General features: G+C 33.4%; 1 protein-coding gene across 1 annotated transcript in view; it reads right to left on the reverse strand.

Annotated features, from left to right (window-relative positions):
- Window positions 1-382: 382 nt before the first annotated feature.
- The window catches only part of LOC102801324 (transforming growth factor beta receptor type 3-like), a 37,271-nt gene continuing 17,276 nt past the window's right edge, over window positions 383-20,377 (reverse strand). Inside the window, exons 4-13 of the mRNA XM_085492377.1 lie at window positions 12,431-12,608; window positions 11,799-12,097; window positions 11,196-11,373; window positions 10,469-10,776; window positions 9,557-9,960; window positions 8,962-9,148; window positions 5,149-5,215; window positions 4,937-5,038; window positions 4,361-4,465; window positions 383-4,243 (exon numbers count right to left, since the gene is read on the reverse strand). Coding sequence (XP_085348503.1) covers window positions 4,041-4,243; window positions 4,361-4,465; window positions 4,937-5,038; window positions 5,149-5,215; window positions 8,962-9,148; window positions 9,557-9,960; window positions 10,469-10,776; window positions 11,196-11,373; window positions 11,799-12,097; window positions 12,431-12,608 — 2,031 coding nt within the window. The 3' untranslated portion in view covers window positions 383-4,040. The remainder of the gene's footprint in view (window positions 4,244-4,360; window positions 4,466-4,936; window positions 5,039-5,148; window positions 5,216-8,961; window positions 9,149-9,556; window positions 9,961-10,468; window positions 10,777-11,195; window positions 11,374-11,798; window positions 12,098-12,430; window positions 12,609-20,377) is intronic.

The following is a 20,377-nucleotide window of genomic DNA, read 5'->3' on the forward strand; positions in this document are numbered from 1 at the left end:
AGTGGTGTAATATATGAATTTCTCTCCCATAATGCATTGTACACCTGCTCAGTAGTGTAAAATATGCATTTCTCTCCCATAATGCATTGTACACCTGCTCAGTGGTGTAAAAAATGAATTTCTCTCCCATAATGCATTGTACACCTGCTCAGTTGTGTAAAATATGAATTTCTCTCCCATTGTACACCAGCTCAGTAGTGTAAAATATGAATCTCTCCCATAATGCATTGTACACCTGCTCAGTTGTGTAAAATATGAATTTCTCTCCCATAATGCATTGTACACCTGTTCAGTGGTGTAAAATATGAATTTCTCTCATACTGCGCAACAGTGCAAAATATTAATTTTTACATAATGCAATGCATGTAATGGAAAACTAGTATAGGATTGTTTGTTTTTTATTTAATTTTCTCCTTTCAGTTATTACAACAAAATCAATAACAGACACTTTAGATGGTAGTGAAAACAATAGTTAAAGAATAAGCATATTTTAATGTCAAATAAAATAGTAATTTTAAAATAACTTTCAGATCAGAAATACCATATTTACATAGCTGTTGTCTGGTTAAGCTTAGTTGGTCCCTCCCTCTGAAATACAATGTACACACCCCACCATCGCCACCCACCCAACCATTTCAAATTCAAAAAGCATTTTACAAAACATGCATTCTTCCCCTGCAGTTGTAGATTTCGCTTTTTAGAGTCTTAGCAGCTGCATAACGTTGAAAAAAAAAATGTTTTGCAAGAATAAGAAAAGTATACAGTTCAAGTTGAAAACACACAATCTTGAAGACCAATATCATCAACGTTCCAATAAAAAATTATATAAATGCCAATCCCCTTCCCTCCCCTCCCCATTCCAAGCTCACTGTGTCTGAGAAATTAATGTACACGTACATAGTCTTTCACTAAACCCAGGCCCCAACTTCCACATCAGACATTGTAATGCACAAATTTAGCCTGATAACATTTTGTCTCTGGCAGCCCGCTCAGCTGTTCAGCGGGACCATCAACCAAAATGGCTGTGAAGCGGAGAAAACATATCCAAAATAGAATATGTACATTAAAATTTTACTAATAAAATAATTCTGTTAATTCAAAACAATTATAACTTTAACCATGTGCATAATGAGTACAATCCACATGAATTTTAAAATGATGTTTTCAAAAAACACCATTGCATAAATCTTTGATTAAACACCAGTAGTCAGATACTTGAATACATGTACACCCAATTCCCAAACCTAACAGTCTTCCTAGTATCAGAAATACATTGTAGGTGCTTAATATATTGAGAACAATCATTTATCAATAATTTAAAGACAAGCTGCATGTTCAATATTATAAATACAATATGCTAATTTAGTTCATGGAAATACTAACGAGTACATTTACCTTTGACCTCCATTCAATGATACACAAAATAAATATTTGCTACACTGCTGAGAGAAAAGTACATTGCAAAAAACATTTCACTTTATTTTTAAAAATTGGTATTATTGGATTCAGAATTCACGTTTCTTGTCATTTTTATGAAAAAAAAAGGTACTATTCAAAACTACCCACTTTAGTTCAGAATACTGACCAATAAAATAGGAACATGAAAAAAAAATAAACCTACTTTTTATTTAAAAAATAATATTTATTAAAGTGTTGCTAGTACATGAATCACTAAAATACAAGCAGAGCTTTCTTTTTTTAAAACGAATAATTTGAGATATTATATTAGAATATTATAAGTCCAGATAATGATGGTTGGAATACCACACTATTATAATTTTAAAACAAAAACAAAATTTATAAATGAACTTCTACAAGTTTGTGATATATGACCAAACAAATTCTCAAATTGAGAAACCTGGTCAAAATAAAATCTTTAGACAACAGAAAATGATAATTTATTCCTAAACCATGTGAGCAACTGTTGACACCTGTAGGACCTACAGACATGGCGTAGATACTGTGCAATGGTCGCAAGTGTTGACACCTGTAGGACCTACAGACATGGCGTAGATACTGTGCAATGGTCGCAAGTGTTGGCAAAAAAAGGAAAAAAACAGCTAGCCAATAGGAACATCCATGCACAAATAGATTAGATATATAACAAATTTTTACCCGTTTTAAATGACTTGCAAGATAAGAAATAATTAACAGTACAATAACAATTTGTTTAGCCAAGCCTACTTCCGAAGCATGAAATTTAGTTTATACAGTAGCCTGTAAGCTGAGATAGCTCCACTGTTAGCAATGCACATTTCAATTAGAGAATTGAAGATATCATGAAATGAACAAATCTGCAAGAGGTCAACGTCAGTTACCTATATGTATGATATCAAAGCAATCAGACTTGTAGTTTTCATCAAGGATTTGAAAATATCATTTTTACCAAAAATTACAAATTTAAAATATTCGTCAAAATTAGAAAGTTAAATAGATCATCACAAAATGATCAAATCTAAGAAAGGTCTACTCAAGATAGTTTTGTTGTTTTTAAGAAGAAGTATAATCACTAATATGACAAGCTTAGCTCGACAAAGTCAACAGCGAAGCTAACAATTCAACCAACTTGACAAGTTTCTGATGGTCAACATATAACGCGTTATAATTGGGAGTTGAGAAAGATTTCATACTTACAAGCACATGAACCATTATAAGAACTATGGACATAAAACTGATTTAGGATTTGTATAAAATAAAAGTTCATTTTTGTGTAATTAAAGCAAACATCTTTTGGAGTCAATTTTAATGGAAAAAATAATCAAACTTTTAATATGTGTAAGACAATGTGTAATAACAGTTCAGAGTGTATTATGGGACAGAGCTTGTTGTGTACAACCAAACCATATCATACAAAACATTTCAAAACTAAAAAAACTTTTAAAAACTTTTAAAAACTTTTGTCTGAGAAAACTGAGAAAATTTTCTTTTAATCAAAATTTGTATTTGATAATATGACAACCAAATCGATGACATAAATTTCAATAGATGCGAATTTGTTTTTCACATCTGAGGTAGTATGAGAAATCACTGGAGGCAATGAATCCTAGTTTTGTGAAAAATTACCCCATTTTGAAATAGTTGGTTTAAGCAAAATGGACCACCGGGACAACAAATTTGTTTGCAAAAAAAAAAACATATAGGCAGAATAAAAATACTGGAAAATTTCACAATCTAACTGAAATCTATAATAATTCTGACCCATGTGCAGAAATAAAAAAACAAAAACACCCAACCTTTCTTAATTCTATCATTAAGCAGGTAAAACGAGGCATTTTCCCCCAAATACCACAATCTGAATTTCCTTGTATAATGTTCTCGGCATCCCTGAGTAAGGAAACCCAGCCACAATTGTACCATAATTTACATTGAGAAATATTATAATATACTTCAAATACAAAACATGCACACGAGACACAATAATAAAATAAAATATTGTATATCTAAATCTGAGATGTCTGACCTGTATCAACTTCTATTTGACCAATGTCATTTCTAACATTTTCAGACCAAAGTCAAACTATATCAAACTTGTGTCCATTTCTACCTTAATTTTTTTTTTACATCAACTGCATCTTGACTTGTGTCAATATCTTTCTGTTTCTGACCCGTATCAAAATCTACATGACCTGTCAAGTTCAAAATAACTCCAAGTCAACATGAAAATTAATGGATGATGTCACTATATGTCAAATATTATAACAGTTGAAATACCATTACATCAATGATCTGCTCATTCAGTGGTGCTGACCTTACAATGGAAATTCCAAGGACATGTAAATATATTACACCAACATTACTACACAACAGTTCAATCCTTTTCTGTACAGTTTGGCACATCAACTTTACTTGATGTAAAATATAAAAAACAACCCTGACTGAGTCTCTGCAGGAACGTGTAGTACCAGTGTGTTGAACCTGCACTTAAAAATTACTCTGCTTACAATACCCAGGACTAGGTATATATTCACTGAGACAGTATACCTGAATGAAAAACTGGAACAAAATTAAAAATAATTCTAGTTTTCCTGTCATCTAAAGATTTACGCTGACATTGCAGACATCGGTGTCGTTAATGATGATGGGTATGGATACGAGTGGAGAGTGCCATTCGCGATGTGGCCGTTAACTGTGACTCCTTGTGTATTTCCATACTGTGAAGATGGGTTTAGTGGCTGCTGCTGTTGTTGTTGTTGTTGTTGCTGCAGTTCCTGTCCACGTTGTGTTTCTTTGCGATTCACTGGCCCTGTAAAGCGAACAACAAATAATGTTACCATACATAAAATGAAAGTGGCTTTATATCTTCTCATTACAGACAAAACTCGCCTTGCTTATCAGCAAACAAATTTACATATAAACTCACCTGTATGGGTATGGATGTACCACAGTGCTGCTGTCAGCAGAACTCCAATCACAAATGCAGCAAATGCGATCCCAACTACAGCCCCAGTCTCCAAACCAATTATAACTAAAACAATAGAAAAAATAGAACAATCAGACAAAACTACAAAATTACAGTGCTACATATTTATGGATTTTTTGGAATATTTTTTGACGAATTTACTTTTGGCTACAGATCTTGATCAAATGAATTCCATTCATGGCTAAGAGTAATTTCAAATAATCATCAAACAAAAAGACGTCATCACAAACAGAAATCAAATCAATAAAGCTATGATATCTATGTTACAGTAGTACCTTTAAATTTGCTATGTAAATCTGAAATGGATTTTTCATAATGCATTCTCTAATTTGTGAAGTGCTTATATATTTGATAATTTGCTAAAGCTAATTATTATTACCCATTCTGGCTAAATCTTAGAAAAGTCACAAGGTTTTATTTTTTCAGGGACAGCACATAATCAAATTTCATGCTGACAGTAGACCTCAGCCACTCCCATTTATAAGAACTCACTCGATCCCGATTGGTTGGACTTACTTTGTTGGCTTGGTTGTTGTTTACTTTCTCCAAGAAGTGGTGGTTCGACTGAAATTTGCTCTGGGATATCTGGATTTGGTATTTGACCAACAATTTGAGATGCTGAGAAAGAAGAGTGCAATAGTAAAATAAATTAAACGACAACAAATTTATTCATACATGAGGTCACAGGCTCTTAAGAGTGCATGTTGACATATTATCTTTTCACTTACTTTTTATCTGAAATGTCCCGATATATCTGTGCACGGTGTCGGACAAACAATTTTGTAGTTCACCACACTGCAAACAAATAAAGATACCATACTTATAAATGGGCATTAAACATCCGTAACTTATTCACCTCATATTCTTCTTCCTGAGTTAGAGGTTATTACACAACAATCCCTATGGTTACCGCAATGTGGGCGAAAATAATGTGGTTGTCATGCAAGAAATCATTTATAATTCATTATATCATGGGAGGGGCGATATGGCATACGATCAATTTAAATCTAGTAATGCAATTTTGTTGTTCATGAACGCTTATGGTATTAAGTAAATTATTTTAGACTTAGGAAAAAATTAAATTACTTTGAAACAAATTCACACATTGACAGGCAGTTTGGATATTATTGTATGATCACAATATCTTCTGTAGACACCATTTGTTTTCTAATTCCACTAATCATATAGGCACTCAGCACAGTGTGTTAATGAAATTTAATGTACAAATTTAAAATGTGATGCAGTAATTTGCGCTATTATTTTTTTGACTCTGCAAACAGTTGCGTTATTTGTTTGATTACTCATTCCAATTTACCATGGAATGTCAGTTTAAATATGGCAAGCACAAACAAGCAGCAATAAGAATTGTACCGTAAAAACTCCAAAATTTCGACCCCTCTAAAAATTCAGTCACTTAGTTATTTGTCGAGTTTCGGTATTTTATTTACCTCCAAATTTTCGTCTCCACTAAAAATTGCCGACTCATTCTTATTCGAAAATTGCAACCAGTTTTGGTTTTCCCCAGAAAGAAAAAACAAGCAGCCTGTCGGCTGAGATAGCTCCGCTGTTAGCAATGCACATTTCAATTAAAGAAGTGAAGACATCATTAGAAAATGAACAATATGAATAGTATCAAAGCAATCGGACTTACAGTTTTTAACAAGAAGTCGAAAATATCACTTTTTACCAAAAATTACAAAAATATTCACCAAAATAAATTAATTAGAGAATTGAAGATATCATCACAAAACGAACAAATCTGAGAGAGGTCCACATGTAGTACCTATATATGTAATATCAAAGCAATCGGACTTACAGTTTTCAACAAGAAGTCGAAAATATCACTTTTTACCAAAAATGACAAAAATATTCACCAAAATTAGAGAATTGAAGATATCATCACAAAATGAACAAATCTGAGAGAGGTCCACATGTAGTACCTATATATGTAATATCAAAGCATTTGCACTTGCGGTTTTTAACAAGAAGTCGAAAATATCAGTTTTTACCAAAAATGACAAAAATATTCACCAAAATTAGAGCATTAAAGATATCATTACAAAATGAACAAATCTGAGAGAGGTACACATGTAGTACCTATATATGTAATATCAAAGCAATTGCACTTGCGGTTTTTAACAAGAAGTCGAAAATATCAGTTTTTACCAAAAATGACAAAAATATTCACCAAAATTAGAGAATTGAAGATATCATCACGAAATGAACAAATCTGAGAGAGGTCCACATGTAGTACCTATATATGTAGTATCAAAGCAATTGGACTTGCGTTTTTTATCAAGAAGTCGAAAATATCAGTTTTTACCAAAAATGACAAAAATATTCACCAAAATTAGAGAATTGAAGACATCATCACAAAATGAACAAATCTGAGAGAGGTTCACATGTAGTACCTATATATGTAATATCAAAGCAATCGGACTTGTGGTTTTTAACAAGAAGTCGAAAATATCAGTTTTTACCAAAAATGACAAAAATATTCACCAAAATTAGAGAATTAAAGATATCATTACAAAATGAACAAATCTGAGAGAGGTCCAAATGTAGTACCTATATATGTAATATCAAAGCAATTGCACTTGCGGTTTTTAACAAGAAGTCGAAAATATCAGTTTTTACCAAAAATGACAAAAATATTCACCAAAATTAGAGAATTAAAGATATCAACATGAAATGAACAAACCTAAGAGAGGTCTACCCAAGGTACATATATACCAAGTATCAAAGCATTTAGGCTTGTAGTTTTCAAGAAGAAGTCGAAAAAGTAAAACATTGACACGGACGACGACGACGGACAATCACTCATATGATAAGCTCCGCTCGACAAAGTCGACAGCGGAGCTAAAAAACGATGTGAGCGTTCAAACGGGACTTTCTCCGAAGGCATGAATCCGAGTTTCTGATTGACTGAGAGATTTTTATTTTATTGGTAACGAAAATATATTCTAAATAAATGAAGTTTCAAATAAAAACGAACACAAAAATCTCGGCATGCTGCGTTTCTGAATTGTTGATTATTACTCAGTAGTGATTATAATAATGTACACAAAATAAATTCGTTGAATTGTTATGAAATACAAATAAAAGTCAACTTAGTTTCGTCGTAAGCGAATGATTCCGGTCTTGTATAAACGTTTGATGCTGTAGGATATCCGCCATGTTCTCTTAGGTCAAATAGGTCAAATCGCTAATTAACCAATCAAAAAGCTGGATGATGCCAACGTGTTCAAATTACCATAGCTTATTTAAATATGTTAATGTTATTGAACGCAATGCGGAAGAGATTGATGTTGTAGTACGATCTTTTGGCTTGGATTTTGATGCGAAAACGGCACGTTTTTTTTTTTAAATCAAAAAATTAGTTGTTTTTAAAAAATAAACTGGGCATCTGTTCACAGTGATAACAGCTCATTCTCGAAACGAAGCTTACCCGCTCACGCTAGTCACGATAAAAATCATACACGTGTACTCTTGAATAGACGTCAATGACTACGGTAAAACTTAGACTTTATTTTAGCCGGCAGGAATGATTGAAATGTCCGAAAAATGACGCCAAAATACACCTTAAAAGTCCCATTTTATTTTCTTAAATCCCATTTTATTTTTTTAATCCAAGGGCGAATTTACGGCAGAATCTGGTCCCTCAAATAAGGGACACGTGAGCTTTGATTCTAACCGAATACATTGCACTGGGTCGGGGAGATAGTTTGCTAAACTTCCATGTATCTTTTGTCCAATGGGTACCTGTACTTCGAACATTCGCAAGTTTTCCTAGGTAGTGCGAGACAGCTTTGTCTTTTGACCTAATTTTGTGCTGACCTCTTCTCCGCGTCTTGATGTTTTTTTTTTCCTTGTCATAATACTCACTGATTGATGACTTTGTTTTGATTTTGAGTTGTTTAGCCTACAACTCTGCCACGACCTTTGCTTTTACCGTGAAACATTGGGAAGTTTACGTCAATTGAAGGACATTGCATTTTTTTAAAAACTAACGAAGCACACTGTCTATCATCCCCATTTTTCATTTGCTGATTTCTATTCTAAAAAATTCGACCGTCCGAAAATGCACCTTAATTTTGACTCTAAAAACACGTCACATTTCTAACACTAATTATTTAAAACCGGTCGAAATTTTGGAGTTTTTACGGTAGTTTTCAAAAAGAAGTCAAAAAATTAAAAAGTTCACACCGACGATGGACAATCACTCATATGATTGACTCCTGTAGGATCCAACAAAATTAAAAGACACTGTTCTCAAGTTATTAACAAGTTTTGACCACAGTCAAATTATGTTCCGTATTTGACAAGTCGTTGAATATTGGGTTATTTTTCATTGTACGATCAAAGAGGTTTTCCATGTACATGTATAGTAATAGAAAGGCATCTCCCCTTTTCCACTGTACAAAAACACATTTTCAACTCCTGTTTTTTACTACCTGCATCAACAAGTCACAGCAGATAATGGTGCGCCCCCTATGGAGACAACATTGTATGATTACATTTCATTAAAGACGTTCACCTACCTGGGGAAACCGTTTATCTTGTCTGTCATTGACGCATGATGTGATATCACAGTGCAGATATGTGGCAGACTTAGATGTTAACTCAAAGCTGAACCGATAAACAGGCATCTTCTGTGATCCCGGTAACGTTCCTATGATATCATTTGGGATGAACTCTTCAATAAGGACAGATGAATCAGAAGCACACCTACAGAGAGATGTATTCAGAAAATATATTTTTACAAAAGAAAAATATTCCCACCAACAAATTTTGCACATTTTTGTGTTTTCCAGTAATTTTTTGTCAATTACTTATTGCCTATCATTTTAGAAATACTATGGGAAATACTATGTGCTTTATTTTATGAATGGTTATAAAAGGATTGGTCTTGGTTGCCATGACATTTTCCAATAAAACATTGGTGCAATATAATTCTTTTTTTGGACTAAAAATGAACAATTTCCTATATGCTTATGTAAGATTTAAATTTGGTATCAAATCAGGTTAAACAGAAAATGAAGCAATTCATCAGATACCAAATTGTTTTATTCCTGTATTAATCCTATTTTTTTAACTCATTGCACAAAATGTAATCTGTGTCGCCTAGACACTTACCCATTTGTAATCAGCTCATTTGTTACAACATCCCTCGTATTTTCAGCAGTAGGCGAAAGCCAACAACCATATGGAACAACACCAAATGTTAAATCCAATGCACCCTCCAGTCCCACTTGTGCATATATACGAGTGTCTTCTTCAATCAACCAAGGGAATTCGGTATGCGGCTGCTTGTAGAAGAATTTATCAAACAGTTTAAGCGTGTAGTTGGTTATTTCAAATGACAATGGTGGTTTTCTGGTCGCGACTGGTTGTAGCGGACCTGTCGTATAATCACAGGAGAATTCTATTTTTAGAATCTGCAGGTCTTCATCATCTGTAAGAATTTCACCGGATGCAGACCCATCAGAAAAATCCCAGCCACTGCCTTCAATAGTGAACTCGCCATCTGATATTACAATCTGTAAGAATAGAGACAGGCATGTGAAAACATAGTAAAATTAATAATGCCTTGCTCAATGGACGACTGCACATGCACAAGGTAGAGAGTAACTGTCAACTTTAATTTATACGCACTAAAACATGGTTTATTGCATACTGAATCATTAAAATACACATCTGTGAAAAATTAATATGTAATAACACTATCCCGCACAAGTAGTTAAATGCCACAACCCTTATGGTTTCCCTTAATGAAAGATTGGCATCAAAGCCAAATCAAACAAATCAATTTGCAACATATCAGAAATCATTTAAGTAGTTTAATTTGCATCACTATCAATTTTTGAGATATTACGACATTCATGAAGAAAAAATGTTGCGTTGCCGGACCTTACAAAAATGTTTACTAAGACAAAAGTCTGCTGTTTTCACACACACACACTCACGAAATTTATCTTTCGCATAGAAGCAGCATTTGATTTAATAATGTACAAGAAACATATCATTATAAAGAGCAAAAACACTTACTGCATTTTTAAAGACTACTCTATTGTCTCTGATGTCTTTCTTCGTGCCACAGTTGATGAATTGCGTACTCAATATGAAATGAGTTTCATTTGATTCTGCTTTGCAATTATGATCCAAAAATGACAGACTTAAAAATCGCACATCAAACAACTCAAGAACATCCTTCTGCAAAGCTACATTGATACCATCATCACGGCATTCCTTAGTAAAGGACCTCATTAAATCAGATGCATTAAAATCTCCATCTAATGGACTTTTTGGAATCATTTCAGGCATCAGTGTTTCGGATGCTGGTAAAGCCACAATGTCTGAAAAATAAAGAATTAAATTATTTTCTGTAAATGATTTGTTGTCAACATAAAATTAACAGTAAACTTCTAAAATTACAGTGGAAACAATTTTTATCATTTGGTAGTGTTGAGAACAAATTAATAATCATTTCTAATTTCCTTGTTTTTGGACAGAATTTGATTTTCTTTCAACGTATTGATCAAACATTCAGAAGTTTTAGAAATGCAAACAAGAAGAACTACAATTTATTGTCCCAATCAATCCAATTATAATTGAACAATAAAGATAGTTCCATGATAATATTCCACAACAAAGCTGTGGCATCAACAACTGTAATATTATACATTGACAACAATTGGATGAAAACTGCTCAATTCGCAATAAAACTTTGATGAATACAGGCAAAGTTTTGGAGTAAAGAGGTAGCGATGTTTACCTTCCTTCAGTTGTAAGCGCAACAAATTAGCATTATTGGTTTCAGTGAATGAGTTGACAGGTCCATGTTCCTTCTCTGCCCAACGAATAAGCTTAGCTCCAGATTCCAATGCTGTTTGTTCATAGGATGAATCTGGTTGCCATGGTGAATCATCCAACATCATCTTATCCACATTGGTCTAAAAGAGAAAAACAGATTTATTTTGTCAATTATTTACTTACTATGAATAAACATCAACATTGTCTTGGTGCGTTTCAATATCACCACAATGTGACATGCAGCACTCCAGGCAGAGAAAATATTTTGAAGGTCAATCAAATAAATAAAAATTTGCGTAAATAAAATTTGTTTGACAGAAAAATATTTTGTTTCCAACTTTTCCTAAAAAACTCTTTACTAGTTCTTGTTTCCTAAAAAACTCTTTACTAGTTCTTGTTTCCTAAAAAACTCTTTACTAGTTCTGAAGCAATACACACACTCTTTTGCATCCTGAACTGTGCTTTGTAACAATAACAGTGAAACAAATGAATAGGCGAAGAAATAGACTAACAAATGTTGCACAAAGTTGTTCAAATCACAGCAGCTGGAATAATAGAAACTTACAATTATGTGCAATGATCCAGTGAAGTTTTCCGAAGTAACTCGCCAATTGGTGTTGACGTTACTTTTTATGATTATCATGACGTTGTTAGAATACATTTCTCGTCCCTGAGACTCTACATGCAGATTGATAGTATCACCATCAACGCAACTATCATTTGCTTCAATAATGTGAATCGCACGAGAGCCGACTGGACGAGGAGCACAGCCTGATGTCACTGGTTGTACCTTTAGAAATTCTGCCACCACATTGGGAGAATAAAAATTACTTCTTATGTTGCAGTTTTCAGACAACATTGTTTCTGTTGGGGGGAAAAAAGTAGTCAATTAAGCATTTGACAACCACTAGCCTACCCACAATGCATTGCAAAAAGAAGATACATCCTGAGGAAATGATTTTACAGTGTTTCAATTAACATTAAGTTATAACTAGACAATATTGAAATTATGTTAAACATATTTACCAAATACCAAGTGTAACATACTTCACTTTAGCTGGAATTAATTTTGTGGAATAATATTTTGGCTGTTTTGTGTGAAGTTTATGTTAACTAATTTTTGACGAGTTGAATGTAAAATATATTCACCTATTAATAACACTAGTAACAAAATTTTAACAAATTGTGACATCTTACCGGCCCCAACCCGCAAAGTAATCTTGTTGGCTTTCTGTATTTCGGTGAACGATGTCAAGGCATGGTATTTCCTTCTGATCCACCTTACCAACTTATCATTAACGGTTGGCATGTGTCGTTTTTTGATCACGGTTATCGTTCTATCTTCAGAATAATTTACATCAGATCCACGAGTCACCTATGAAGGAACAGAAGTTGCTGTTAATTAGGTAATTAATATGCATGGATTTCAACCCGAAAGTTCTTTATTTCGCAAGTTTTTTTATTTCACATAATGATCTGAAGAAACTGCTTTCCTTGCTGATGAATGTTGACCTGCTCGGTATAATCGCCGACTCGCTCAGATAATCGCCGACTCGCTCAGATAATCGCCGACTCGCTCAGATAATCGCCGACATAATGAAAAATCATTTCCTTACTCAGCAGACAATGTGGAGCCATCATAACGGATAATAATAAATACATTTTGTACATGTACGTAGACAGCTAATGAGGTCATCACACTATTTAATATTTCAAGAAACATGTTAAATGTCATACAAAACATGCAAAATTTGCATTTTTCACAGATTTTTTTATATCTCAGATCATCTCTATTTAAAGAGTTCATAAACCAACAGTTATATTTATTGCATAGAAATGATTCAAATACAACTTATTTCGACTGTAGACTCACACCTCGGTCATTTTACATATCACCAGAGGTACATTACTTGGGGTTTGCAACTACGGTGACATGATACCAAGATCTCGTTACAATCTCGCTCTTGCATAAGCGTTCCAACTCAGAAAAATTCAAATGCGCATGCCCGAGGTAACTACGATACTGGGATGTCCAGGTGGATCAAAATAGCTGCTCATGATACGAGGGATTACGACAACTATATTTTCTGTACATTTTCGATGTATTACATTTTTTCACTATGAATGTGGTAATACATGTTTTATTGTTTTATTACAAACTGCCTATGTCATGTCAGAAGGTAGTAGCATCAGTCTCGCTATCTACGAGATGAGACTTGAATGGGATCTTGACATGATGTCACCATACAGTACTATGTGTGTTGCAAACCCCAAGTAATGTACCTCTGATATCACATTTCATAAAATTTCAAAAAAATAAAAAATTATTTAGCAGGTTGCCTGAAATACAGAATGTAAACAACCCCCATAATGCATTGCACACATGTGCAATAACATTGTCAGCAGGGTAAAATTCACATCCAAAAAAAAAATTCAAAATAAAATGAGGCAACACATTTCATAATAATATTTTAAACTCTAATAATTACATAAACGATTTCCAAAGCCGCTACTAGTAATGTTTAGAAGTTTTACAGAGCTGCGTTCATGAGATCACATTCCATGCAAAGATGACATTCCACTTTGCCGATAACTGGTAAGTTGACACACACTGTGTGTTGAAAGGGCAAAATAATATTTTCACAGAATCCAAACTACAACTTAATCAACTGTAAGGCTCCAAGTGGACCACCCAAAAGTCATTCCCTGTGGAGGTAGGGGTACTAACTGTTGTTTGTGTTGTTGCTTATAACACTGAACTCTCACATAGGAATATGACAAAACCAGTGTTGATATGTAGAGCAGAATTAGAGGCTAACCCAAAATTAATTTCAATCTACTGTTTCAAAACACAACTGAATAGAATAAACGGTGTCAATCGCTCGTAGCTGCAAGTATGTTGTTTACCATGTTGAGATACTTGAGTGAACAGGGTCTCCGGGTTAAAACAATGCTCTCAAAAGCAATGCAATTGTACATGAATAAGGTCTGAATAGGTGTAAACGAGAGTTAAATATTAACCACTGATGTGTGAACACACTGATAAGAAATATATTTTTAAGTCTATGATTTAGCCTTTTATTGGGGAGGAGTGTCTCATCAAAACGATACATATACAAATTCTACAGCGAAAGTACTATGATATTGTGTCTTAAAAATCATCTGCTTGAAAAAATGTATTGCCACTAAGAGTTTATAATATCACTTTGAGAATCAGTTTGAAGATTCACATGGCTGGGAATCAGGCTTTAACTTGTTTTTAGGAATTATGCTCAATACTGTGCGTGTCTATGCCATTTTTTCTATTCTTATTAGATATCAGTAAAGGCTTCATCAGACTATGCCCAACTAGTCTCTTACACATACTCAAAAATGAAGTATTCCTTGGATTTCGAAATGCACTATTTCGTAAGGTACTCCGAGCAGATCAACACTGAGTACCCAACTAGTGAAGTGTTCCACATTGTAAAAATGAATCTGTATGCATTTTGATTATCATAAAAGAGGAATATTTCAAAGCACTCTAAATAGATGCATCTCCACAGAGTGTGATTTGCATACTGAAATTATTTATACATTTAGAGCCATAATTTAAGGTGATCTTAGATTGTATATTTGAAATTCAAATCAACATTTGGCAGTTAAAACAACCCTTTTAACAAATAATTTATTGCTGCACAAATTTCACAAGTGAAGCATTTCCATGGGAACATGCATAAATTATACATACAAGTGACTCTTAAGATAAAGGCACAATAGTTAAATTAGATACTTGGTTACTGATTTCTACACAAAACTCTACATTCATACACTTCCTACAGAAGGTGGACAGAACACAAGGGGAATATGGCGACCTATTACATAAAGAATAAGTCAAAATTTTATTAAATTGACGAGGTTCATATTTTCTTAATTCTGTATAAAAAAGATATTTAATGAACAAAATTGGGCAAAAATTGAACCCAGAGGACAACAAATAAATATACAGACTGAAAACGAATCAGGAATTTATTCAATTGAAAGCAAAATATAGGTATATATGCCAATGAATAAACAATCATCTAACTTTTGTTTTAAGGAAAAGTAATTATTTATGAAATATTTATGTAGTTCTCATTTGCTTGCTTCCAATTATATCGATATACTGGTAGTGACTTGACAGAAATCAAACATATATTAACTGTTTACAACAAATAAACTACCACTGATACCAGTGATTGGTTATAACTACCAAAAATTGGTTATAAACTACCAGGGATTGGTTATAAACTACCAGGGATTGGTTTAACTTATTTCATCATCAAGTTTATTAATATTTATAAGCCTTTGTGAACTGCCCTACATAACTCATTGTCCTGCAGTAATCCTTTGACCTGGTTATCCATTAATAGCATACACGCATGGTGAATCACAAGTTATCACGATTTCAGAAACAAAAAAATCAGATAATAAGCAGGCACAAGCTGTTCAACAAACCATTTACATATTTGGCTGTTTATGAAAGACGTTTTTTGCTTTTGGAGGGGAGGGAGGGAGGGAGGACATTTTGTGAAAATCATTTCTTGTTTATCATCTTCAAAACCCATATTTTGAATGACATGATTTTATTAACGAAAAACTCTCATTAACAGGCCAAATTTTTCACACTAAAATTTAAGGTACACATTTTGAAAATTACCAGTAGTTTTTTTTTTTCAATGAATTTTTTTTTTAAATTTGCAGAAACTGGAAATAATTTCCTCATTGCCTGAAAAAAATGTTTTTGTTTTTCAATGGAAGATAAACGCATCAAAATTTGACTGTGCCTTTGAAAGGATTAACATCAATTTTATGAAATAATAGTATCATATTTAGTAGCGCATACACTAACTGACAGGCGGTTTTAATGGTCAAAATATGTCATATTAAATTGATCCAGTATACAATTGACTGATTTATTGGTTTATTTGCACTTCTATTTGAGATCCAATTGTGCAAAGACAGTATGCTGCATGAATAGATACGGTTTTTGAAGTCAGTTGTTCTTGGATTACATATTTCCAACAGATCCAAGTGTGTACCAAAACTGTTATACAAATTCACAACTCCACCTCTTTGTTAGTAATATTAGTCTCACTGAAAAAAGAAAAAAAATATTCACCACTGTTCATAGTCATTTGGTAACAGTTAAAATACAGCTCTAAAAATGACAACATAAAAGCCAATTAATCAATGGGTACTGAAGTACCGTATGCCAAAATCTAATCAAATCTGACATTGGATTGGAACACACTATTTGTGTACGAGCACTAAACAATGACACTGGACATGCATGTCATGGAAAGAGGAAAAACTGACAAATCTGAAGATTTCTAGATTTTGAAATTAGAATTCAGGAAAAGACAATTTCTGGTGATAAACAAAGTGAGGAAGGTAATTCCCCAAATACGATAGGTGTATTGCAAATTGATATGAAAAATCATGTGTTATTTAGTCTTTTTGAAGTCCATAGTTCCCTTTAAGTATGAATATGCCTTTCGTATTTACAAAAGACAGTTTGGACCAAACATTGATCAGACTTCGTACAAATTGTAGGATTATGTAGGATTTTTTTTATAGGAAACAAGTGGTCCAGAATCTTTTGGACAATAATTTTCACTTCACCTTTCAGTAATTTCACATCTTACGCAAGGTCAGAGGTCAGGTTGCTAGCAAGGTCTTTCGCTGCCAGATTAGCAATGTGGTGTACTCAAGATTAACTAATTACTTAATAATTACGTTAAACTATTAGCTTTTCACGATTTCATAATGTGTGACCATTCATGGCACCGACATTTCAAGAAAGTCATTAAGGTTATCTAAATAATCCAAAGGAATTTTCCACTGCTACCAAATTTCCCAATCTTCTTTGCTTGCAACAATTTGTCTCGTGAGACAATATTGCAGCTGTTCATTATCTTGAGCACATTATCACCGGTACCACATTTTGCTTTCTATTCTGATCATGTATATGAAAACTCAACCAAATCAAGAGAAAGAACAGTCTTCGGTAACAGTGTATAACTGCAATTACTCTAACTCCTGGGGGTGAACTACAAATTCATGAGATAATTGAATGATTTTGGATACACAAAACTCATTACTGAGCAGGCCATGCTTAGTGGTTTTGAATGATCTGAGATTCAAACAATTAATGTCCGACTGTATTAAGTTACAAGCAAAACACACAAATTAACAAACACAAAATTTAACTTGAGGTTTCAGTGGTAATCATGCAGACAGTGTCTATGTTAACTGGCAGACAATATTCTTGACTCAGACAGTCTTGATAACAAATGCAAACAGTGAACTTGTCCTACTTCTCTTTGATGCATCAAGGTCATGGTGATATCAAAGCTCATACAGGATGTTGTAGACCTTTCCAGGTTTTGTTTTTCGGCAACAAATAACAATCGTAATTCCACAATGAGAAATTCCTGTTCTCGGATGATTGGATGGCGTTCATCAGGAAGTCGTGACTACACATCTTCAGAGAAATTGTGAAATTTCATGATTTTCACAATATTTTGTCTTGCAAAATAAAATCTGCTTATTGTAGCAAGTCATAATGAAGCATCCATGATTCCTCTACTTTGAAAACTTATTACGCAAATGATACAATAGCAGAATAAGCAATTTGACTACTTTTTCTACGTGTACTGACTTATTAGTTTCATGTTATTTATTTAACCCAGTTTTCCAAGATTTGAAACATTGTCTATTGTTGTAAATTTCTTTTTAATTTTTTTTTTTTGTGTCAACTACTGTAATAAGCACAAATTTGTATTTGTTATATTAGAAATAAATGTTACATACATGTAAACTTGTGTTGATATAAACCATTGAATTTCCATAATTTTATGAATTAGGAACATTTGCAACAATAAATGTTCATGCAAGTCACTACCTATAATACCGTTACTCTTTGAGCAGCAATGTTTTCCACTCAAAATGGGGTAAATTTGTTCACATTTTCTGTGATTTTCACTGAATTCAATCTTAATTTTGGACCAAACAAACAAAATGTGACATTACTTCTATTTTTTGATTTGATTATTTTGTGGATGGTGCCCGAGGTTTAGACTCTTAGAGACCTCAATGAAATATTCTCTTTGATACCTGTAATACATGTAAGGTCAGGGAGGCCTATATATTATGGGCTGTAATACCTTCAATAATCTTTTTTTAATAATAATCTACACGTGTCAGCTTTTTTTAATCCCTATGCCTAGGGAAGACTTTTAAAAACACGCGTAATAAAAATATGGCGATTATTTATTGAGGTAATAAACAAAACACAGAACTAACATAATAAATATCCTGGTATTTCTGTGACATACAAGACTAGGTTCATTTCAAGGTTACTGCAGTACAGATGGAAAAGCAGTGTACATCTTAACATTTTTCATTAAACTGGGTCATTTAAAAAATGGCTTGGCAGAATCCCCGAGTTGGCTAATCTCTTCTCATGAATCTACCTATTTATTCTGATGCAATTTCTGTTGATTTAATTTTCTAGGGCTTTAGTCTCAGTCACCGGCATTGACAAAATAACAATTTTCGAATGTCATAAATTTCTCTATGATACATGTACATGCTGGTACATAGCCATCAACATTAGCATCGTTGACCTTTCTTTTAAGGACACCCACAGAAATTGTCACTGCTTTTCTCAAACGATGGACAAGTGTTTTGTGGATATGAGGGACGATGGATGGTTACCAGCTAGGCTATGTGTCTTGAGGATCCAAGTGAAATGTTCACTCATACAATAATTTGTAGTTTTTCTTGTATGACTAAATTTGGGAAAAATGTGCCTATTGCAAAACTAAGTTGCTTAATCTTATTTAATCTATTATTAATTTATTGACACTTTCAAAGTCACCTCATCAAAGTCACCTCATCAAAGTCACCTCATCAAGGTCACCTCATCAAAATCTGCCAGATACATGTACTCCAACTCTCAACTGAAGTAGTTCCATATTATTATGTTTTACAAGTTAACACTCGCACATTTTCAATAAGCACATGAGAAAACAAATTGCATGGAGCTGCATAAGCATACAATGTAAGCAATTGCTTGCAAATATATTCATGTGTATGTAACTGCGTTCCTCCAAATGCACAATCTAAAGTATGATGCAATTTGCAAATGGACACTTTACAATTTTCACTACTAGAAATTTCTTGGGATTTATCGATTTTATTGCATTTCTGGAGACAAAATTACGAAAAGTCACTTACCGGTGACAAAATTACGAAAAGTTACTTACCGGTGACAAAATTACGAAAAGTCACTTACCGGTGACAAAATTACGAAAAGTCACTTACCGGTGCCAAAATTACGAAAAGTCACTTACCGGTGACAAAATTACGAAAAGTCACTTACCGGTGACAAAATTACGAAAAGTCACTTACCAGTGACAAAATTACGAAAAGTCACTTACCAGTGACAAAATTACGAAAAGTCACTTACCAGTGACAAAATTACGAAAAGTCACTTACCAGTGACAAAATTACGAAAAGTCACTTACCAGTGACAAAATTACGAAAAGTCACTTACCGGTGACAAAATTACGAAAAGTTACTTACCGGTGACAAAATTACGAAAAGTCACTTACCGGTGACAAAATTACGAAGTCACTTACCGGTGACAAAATTACGAAGTCACTTACCGGTGACAAAATTACGAAAAGTCACTTACCAGTGACAAAATTACGAAAAGTCACTTACCAGTGACAAAATTACGAAAAGTCACTTACCAGTGACAAAATTACGAAAAGTCACTTACCAGTGACAAAATTACGAAAGTCACTTACCAGTGACAAAATTACGAAAAGTCACTTACCAGTGACAAAATTACGAAAAGTCACTTACCAGTGACAAAATTACGAAAAGTCACTTACCAGTGACAAAATTACAAAAAGTCACTTACCAGTGACAAAATTACGAAAAGTCACTTACCGGTGACAAAATTACGAAAAGTCACTTACCGGTGACAAAATTACGAAAAGTCACTTACCAGTGACAAAATTATGAAAAGTCACTTACCGGTGACAAAATTACGAAGTCACTTACCGGTGACAAAATTACAAAAAGTCACTTACCAGTGCCAAAATTACGATA

Source organism: Saccoglossus kowalevskii, chromosome 17 (assembly GCF_978046115.1).
Source record: "Saccoglossus kowalevskii chromosome 17, keSacKowa6.1, whole genome shotgun sequence".
NCBI classification, from domain to species: Eukaryota; Metazoa; Hemichordata; class Enteropneusta; family Harrimaniidae; genus Saccoglossus; species Saccoglossus kowalevskii.